The sequence below is a fragment of the Poromitra crassiceps genome, assembly GCF_964638095.1.
Source record: "Poromitra crassiceps genome assembly, chromosome: 18".
Classification (NCBI taxonomy): Eukaryota; Metazoa; Chordata; class Actinopteri; order Beryciformes; family Melamphaidae; genus Poromitra; species Poromitra crassiceps.
In genome coordinates, this window is record NC_139636.1 from 25,010,805 (window position 1) to 25,019,049 (window position 8,245).

Genomic DNA, 8,245 nt, shown 5'->3' on the forward strand with positions numbered 1-8,245 from the left:
TGTGGCTGTGTATCAGCCGGCCCTTTCACTGCCCCGGGGACGAGGCACCATGCATCTCACCCAGCTCAACGGCGAGTGTCTGCTCCACCTCTTCTCCTTCTTGGACAAGGACAGCCGCAGGAGCCTGTCTCTGACCTGCCGGCGGCTCCGCGAAGTCTTCCTGGATCCCTGCCTCTGGTCGCTGCTCCGCTTCAGCTCCCCATGCCAGCTGAGATGGGACAACTTTGTGCTGGGACCTTCACTGCGCTTCCTGACCATCTGCTGGCACTCCAGCAGAGTCCAGCAAGTGTGCAACATCGAGGACTGGCTGAAGACCTCGTTCCAGAGGGACATCTGCAGTAAACACGAGAGTCTGGTCAGCACCTTCCTGGCCCATGTCTGCCATATGTGAGTGCTTGTGTGATTTTCCCTTTGCTCTGCCACATGTCATTTGAATTGTACTTCTGCTGAAGATGACTAATCTTAGCAAGCAATGATGAAATACAAACATTAGGCATGGCTGCATGTCACAACATTGTGCTAGAATGTAGTAGGGAATTCACCGGAGCCTTAGTTTTAGTTTTCTTTCGTCATTCAGACCATATATGTCAGTGATTCAGACCCACAGGACATAAAACTCTTGTCATTCAGTAGCGTACGACTTCCTAAAATCCATTATGTTCAGCTGTAAGCAATAGGAGACAGAGACAGCGCTAACCTAAAATGGTTTCAAACGCACGCCAGTGTGTCAACATCACCTCCATGTTCTGCCTGTAAGTGGAGAGAATGTTGAGGGAAAGAGTGTTTACCTCAATCAATCAACTGCTCTCAGACTAACATGTCACTGTGACCCAGGGAAAGGAGAGATACTGTAGGAACTCCTTAATTTAACACCACCCAATGCTTTCCACAGTGTTCTCATTAGAGAAAGTATCCATATTGGCTACAGAGACAGAAAAATCTCACATCTAAGCCATAACTATGATCTATTAACTAATACTATATAACTATGGTCAGATGTCAAATAACATTAGCCTAACATTATGTGACAGTTGAATTTGATAGGTTACTGAAATACAGAAATTGCTAATTCTATTGACTTTGGGCCTTCTGCATAGCCGGCATAGAAGAATCAGCCTCGAGAGGCATAATGAGGTCTCTGGACAATGTCTTCAAGGCAGCCAGTAATAGCAGTTGACGCGAGGGAGCCTGGCCACCACAGCTGTCTGGGACAAGAGGAGGCGAGAGAGGGGCTGTCTCATTTGAGCTCAGTGTAACACCCGTGAGGATCTCCCTTTATTGTGAAACTCGAGATGCGAGCCACAGCTATAAGACCAGTCAAAACTAGAACCACCGACTTTAGTCTGAGTTCACTATCTCATCCCCTCAAGCTGCCGTGAAATGGCAGAGAGTGATAACGCCTCCCAAATTGTTCAAGGGAAATAAAACAAGGGCACGTGACAGTGGGAGGAGGAGGAGGAGGAGGAGGAGGAGGAGGAGGAGGAGGAGGAGGAGGAGGAGGAGGAGGAGGAGGAGGAGGAGAAGGAGAAGAGGGGCTGCGGGGGAGATAGTCATTTTGGCTGCAGACCCTCCCAGTCTGCTGCAGACTGGAGATTTACACAGGCAGGTGGAGCCTACAATTGACTCTTTGTTGCTGTCAGAGGAATGGACATGTGCGTGTGCCTCTGCCTGCCTCTTCTTCCTGGTTAAGGCTTCACACACACTGTCTGACGCCAAGCTGAGAACAGTTTTTTTTCCCTTTCTCTCTTTAGAAAACTCTAAAACACACATATTTGGCTCTCTTTTTGGTTCACATGGTTTAATGCTATTCTAATGCCAGTTGACTACAGTGCATACATTTTGGACATCAATGACTCAATTAGTTTTATTTTTGGCAAGAGAGTCACTTATTACAATTTCACAACATAAAATTAGATGTACTCTCAAAGTGCAATGTTTTGTGGGTGTGAAAAAATTATCCTTGGCACGAGGTGACAATGACACATTATTCCTGTAGAGTTTAAAAGCTTTTATCTTCTCTTACAATATGAGTGCTGGCAAAAACAAAGCCAACAGTTATTATGAGTCATGAACTTTGCTTACAAAGTAGGCCTACTGTATTTACTAGGGGTGTCACAATATATCGTCCCACGAAATTTCGCGATAGTAAAACGTCACGATATGTATCGTTGAGATGAAATCTCATATCGTGAATTTTTTTTTTTTTTTTTTTTTTTTTTTTTTTTTTTCAAAAATAGACAAAGAAACGTCTTTGTTTGTTGAAGTTCAATGTGTGGAAAGTAGTTCAGTTGAACAAGTCTCTGAAGAGACACATGAGAAGTTATACAGGAGAGAAACCATTCAATTGAGTTTCTGGCAAAACTGTTTACTTGACAGGAAAAACTGAAGATGCATAAAAAATAGACTAAGAAAAGTCTTGTTGTTTGAGTTTGAAGAAAAACTGAAGATGCATAATGAGAATTTATACTGCTGAGAAACCTTTTAGTTCAAAGTAAATCTAAGTGACGGTGTAACTCATTCTATTTCAAGATAAGCATTATCTCCAATCTCATGTTTTTTCTAGTTGTTATTGTAATAACAATTTCCCACAACAGCATGTTTTGTATTTGTGCATTTCAAATAAAATACTACTTTTCCAGTCATATATTGTCATTATTCAAGTTTAAAAAAATATTGTTAAAATCGTATCGTATCGTATCGTTATCGTGAACCCAGTATCGTGATACGTATCGTATCGTGAACTGAGTGTATCGTGACACCCCTAGTATTTACACTTCATGCATAAGGGCAGCTGTTTTTTTTTTTAAAGATTGCTGCATTTAGATACGATTTCCAAAATCGATTTAAAAAATCGATCGTTTCCAAAACAAACCCTTCAACTGAAGAGGCCAGAGGATTTGAATTTTGAGTTCCCTCTGGAGTTCACTGGATGACTTGACCGGACAAAATAACTGTTAGGAAACCAAACAGGTCATTTGAAAGATGATTACAGGTTTAAATGGTGCTGTGGCCTTTGCAGTGAGCTGTCTTCAGCTCAAACTAAACTGCCCTCCCTGTAGTTTGTTTTAGTGTAAAACCATATCACAAGAAACTAAACTGCCCTCCCTGTAGTTTGTTTTAGTGTAAAACCATATCACAAGAAACTAAACTGCCCTCCCTGTAGTTTGTTTTAGTGTAAACCATGTCCTGTAGTTTGTTTTATTGTAAGCCATATCACAAGAAATGCCTCAAAGAATTGAAAAGTGGAAATGCTGTTGACAACAGATTCCTTCTATTTACTGTCAATGATTCCTTCGCAAATCCCACTTCCACATCATGATTTGTTGCATTTCATCTCGCATTCACAAGAGAGATGACATTATATTTCACATATCCTCATGCAACGAAGGCACACAACCAAAAAAGGCATCAGTGGAATAAACCTGCCACAGGGCAAGATTAAAAAGCATAATAGTACAATACACAAAAGATAATCCACAAACGAAAACACAGATACCTCCTCTTCCCTCACCTCTCCCCCCAGATCATTTTGAAACCGAGTGCACACATAGTGTAGATGTTTGTCATGGTGGAGGTGTGGTAGTCGTCTCTTAGTAGGATTAGGGACCCAAAGTCCAAGGTGTCTTGTCCACATACTGACACTGCCAGTCGTGCCGGAGAATATCTTACTGTACGGTACCAGTCAAAAGTTTGAACACAGCTTCCCATTCACTTAAATGAGAAAGTCTATCCAAACCTTTGACTAGTACTGTATATACAGATAGCTAAGAACTTGTGCTCACAATTGATCAAAATCTTAGTTTTATGTGCATATATACAGTCTTGAAATGTGGGAAAACCATATAGGTGCAGTCCCGTCAAAATCTAAATTAATTTGAGAGTGAAAACTGTTTTACACAGGAGGTGCTAGTATGAGGCACTTCCAAATGATGTTAAAGAGGGAAATAGTTAACGTGTATATGAGAAAAAGAGGGTTGTGGGGGGGATTTGGGGAGGAGAGATTATAGCATGAGAGACAGTCTGTTGTGAAGACAGTTGTGCTTTCGCCAAAAAACACAGACAAAAAAAACATTGGCACAAAGGGAGGGGAGGTGCCATGAGAGCAGGGCGGCTTATGTAAGGAGGACCGATGAAGTTTTTATTCCCTTCGTGTTCCTCCATTCACCGCTCTGATACACATCTCTCCTGCGTTATACTAACTACAGTCAACACATCTCTCCTGCGTTATACTAACTACAGTCAACACAGGCCGACTGAATGGCATTTAGAGATTCCCAGATACCGAGCTTCCGTCATTCTCCAAAAAAAGAAGAAAAGAAACCCGCCCTTTCTGTTAATGTCAATACCGTGCAATCACATCCGCTGATAAAGCCCCACATTGGCCCCATGCAAATGCAGCGGGGCACGTGTATTCACTGTGCTATCCCATGCCTGCAGGTTATTGGGACAGTACCCACAACACACACAGGCAAATGGAATGCCCCAGCCTCACATGTGCTAAAGTGCTAAGATTATATAAGCCTTTATGTAATCTGCTTCAGTGAACGTGAATGACATCCCCGAGCCACTGCCATCAGTGTGTGTGTGTGTGTGTGTGCGTGCGTGCGTGCGTGCGTGCGTGCGCGTGCATGTGTGTGTGTGCCTGCTCTGTGTGTGTGTGTGTGTGCCTGCTCTGTGTGTGTGTGTGTGTGTGTGTGCCTGCTCTGTGCGTGCGCGCGTGCGTGTGTGTGTGTGTGCCTGTTCTGTGTGTGTGTGTGTGTGTGTGTGTGTGTGTGTGTGTGTGTGTGTGTGTGTGTGTGTGTGTGTGTGTGTGTGCGTGTGTGTGCGTGTGTGTGTGCCTGCTCTGTGCGGGCCTGCCAGTGGGCTGCAGAGCTCTGCTGATAAACATCATTTACTGCAACAGCTCAGATCTTGGTAAAATTAAGCACGAAAAATCGTCATTGTATGCCATGGTCCAATTTCCAGTCAGACATCCTTCAATTGTCCTATAGCACAGACAGTCCCCCCCCCCCCCCCCCCCCCCCACAAAAGCTGGATTTTTAGAGGACAGAAACATATATTCCCAGAGGGACAGTGTGTAAAGAAAAGATAGCGTAGTCTAGCCTTTGCATTAAACTGCTCTATTGTCAGACAGATCAGGTTGCTGCCTCTCAATGGTGTTGTTTACAGCCTGTTGACATATGGCTCGGATCAGGCCCCGATCTATACGGCGTCCTTTGTTAACCGATTCCATTCAAGGGACTTGAAGTGTATTCTTCTTCAAATCAGCACACACGCCAAACAGCATTGCTTACTTTAGGCAAGTCCTTCTCCAAACAAACTAATCCCCTGTTACTCTATGCCCTGAGGAACGACGGGTAAAGATGATGCAGAACAGGACTCACGTGTGTCTGAACCCGTCGCCACAGTTTGATTGTTTTCTATCAAGGGACGTAGTGTGTGGGATGGGGTCACGCTATTCCCCCCAGTTCCCCTCCCCCAGGACAGGCGCCCCGTCCCGACCAACCAGAGGAGGCACTAGTGCAGCAACCGCGACACATACCACCCTTAATCCGGCTTCTCACCCGCAGACACGGCCAATTGAGCCTGTATGGACGCCCGACCAAGCTGGAGGCAACACGGGGGCTCGAACCCGCGGCCCTCATGTTGTTATGCAGGGAATCGACCGCTGCACAACCCGGATGCCCAACCTGTCTCCACAGTTAATGTTCAAACCTCCCTGACTGCTGTCTCTCTCTCTCTCTCTCTCCCAGGTGCCCCCACCTGCTCTCCCTGACCCTGTCTGGCTGTGCGCACATCACTGACCAGGATGTGACGGCTGTGCTGCGGGGCTGCAGGAGGCTGCGCCGGCTCCGTCTGGAGAACTGCGTCCGCATCACCGACTGCGTCCTGGAGGCTGTGGCGGCCCACGGCCTCAGCCTGGCGGAGCTCCAGGTGGACTTCTGCCGGAACGTGACCCGGGCAGGGCTGCAGCTGGTCAGGGAGAGGAGGCCGGCCGTGAGGCTGAGCGCGGAGAGGAGCGCCCGCATGATCCCAGACAGCATGCCCGACGAGAGGGCAGACATCAGGAGGACGCTGCAGAAGGTCCTGCAGTTCTCCTGACCTCTGACCTCTGCCCTCTTCCATGGACCGTAACTCAACAAGGGACCACAAGGGGGCACACTACAAGCTCAGTGCTTCACCTTCTGAAGGAAACATTCCAGGACCACTAGGTTGCCTGGATTGGTTTAGCTTTTGCATTTAATTTGTATCTGTATTTAATAGTTTTTACAAACACTTTTTGATACTTTTTTATATGCACATGTTGTCATGTTGTATATCAGTGTTGACTACAAAGCGATGCTGCTTCTACTGTATATTCTATGTTAATCAGATAGAATGCCATGCACATTCCTTGCAATTAAGTCTCATCAAGACAGGTGGCCTTATAATTATGTTTCAAACCATACATTTGATTGAAATGGTTGTATTGATTCCGTTAGCACACACACACACACACACACACACACACACACACACACACACACACACACACACACACACACACACACACACACACACACACACACACACACACACACACACACACACGTACGCACACCTCCCCCAGAGGCATACACACCTACACCACACAATTGCTTATTAGACTATAGAGAAATGAGACTGAACTGTTACAATGTTACAATGAACTGTGTGTCTATTCTGGGTCACTGTAAGCCATCTCAGCGCTAGGAAGGGTTCACCGAGCCTGAGCTGTGATTGGAAGCATGTTATATAAAGACTCTGGCACACATGAAAGTAGGTTGAATAGACAAGTGTGTCTGTCTGTACATTCCATGTGACAAATTTATTGTAGGCTGCTGCTACTGCGGCGGGGTGCTCCCTGTCCTGTGACGGTGTCTCTGAAGCGTGACCATATTTTCTTACAGAAGGTCACCTTAAGGGGGGGGGGGGGGGGAAACAGCCCCCCCCCCCCCCCCCCCTCCCCTCCTCTTCTCAAAAGGACATGTTCAAAACAGACACTGTTCTGAAGAGGTTATGTTGAGCAATTACACAGCTGTTTCTTTTTCTTGCTCAAGAAGGGTGAGGTTACTATTCTACAATGATGTCCCAATGGAAATAAGATAATGATGATTATGTGAAACTGTGCTGTGAAACTATTAAAGACTGATTTTCTAAGAAGGTGTTTAACAGTTGCAATTTGTTTTACGTGCCATAAAAATCACTTTTCACATGGTGCTGTAATGCATCAACTCAAAAACAAATAGAAATATGACTGTGTGCAGACCCTCTGCAGAGCCAAAAAGAGTAACCAGTAACCGGTCTATTGATCCATTATTGCAGAATTACAACACCAGTGGTGGCAAAGAGCCATCTCTCTTGCATAATAAAGTAGAGGCACTTGTTAGCAACATCACCACAAAATGTTTCTGGCCTTTGGCATACAATTTAAATTACAGTAATAACACTGTACTTAGACAAGGAGTAGATTGTATCCTGATACAAATGTATTCAATAAGATTTGATTTGTGATATTTAATGACAAAAATGGTCAAAACACTAACGCCCTATTATTCTCAGTGTTTGGTTTCCAGAGGGCAGAATGAACTGAGAAATGCTGTCAAATCAAATAGAATCACAATAGCCCAACAACCCCCCCCCCCACCCCCCATCTTGGCTCTCTGTGGATGGATGGCCTCCATAGCAGCTGCTGACACATTTAAAATGGCCGAAGTTTATTTCTTACCATCTTGCATCTTCTCTATAGCTACTCTGATGTAACACTCTGGCAGTTGAACGTGTGAATACCACATATCATGGTGACGCAAGAGAGCCCCCACGGGAGGGTGATGCTAGCATAGCATAGCATGTACTCGTTGTCAATGTTGCTCCAACAATAGAGCCCCAAACCAACACTAGACGAATAGCTGTGTTGTTAGCACTGATACAGGGGCTAGGGCTGTTTAGACGTCAGACAACAAATAACAATATTATTCACCATCTAGGATAGAGTTTGGCCTCGATACTAGTACTGTGCTTTCCAGGAGAGATCGTTTGGGAGTTATGAGACTCCTGAGGCACATCGGCCCGCCTGCGTCGCTCCAGTACAATAACAGGAATGAGCCATAGACATGTAACAACGTGACTGTAATAACAGGAATGAGCCATAGACATGTAACAATGTATCAAAGAGTCACTCCTCTAGTTTCCCCGCATGCCCATGGGGAATGTATATATTTTATTG

The 8,245-nt window shown here is 45.1% G+C and overlaps 1 protein-coding gene across 1 annotated transcript; it reads left to right on the forward strand.

Moving 5' to 3' along the window:
* Positions 1-49: 49 nt before the first annotated feature.
* Positions 50-6,102, forward strand: fbxl22 (F-box and leucine-rich repeat protein 22; the record flags this gene model as incomplete). The annotated part of the gene is made up of 2 exons (XM_083654671.1): positions 50-387; positions 5,754-6,102. The coding sequence occupies 2 exons, from the start codon at positions 50-52 to the stop codon at positions 6,100-6,102; spliced, it is 687 nt and encodes a 228-aa protein (XP_083510797.1).
* Between the last annotated feature and the right edge of the window lie 2,143 nt (positions 6,103-8,245).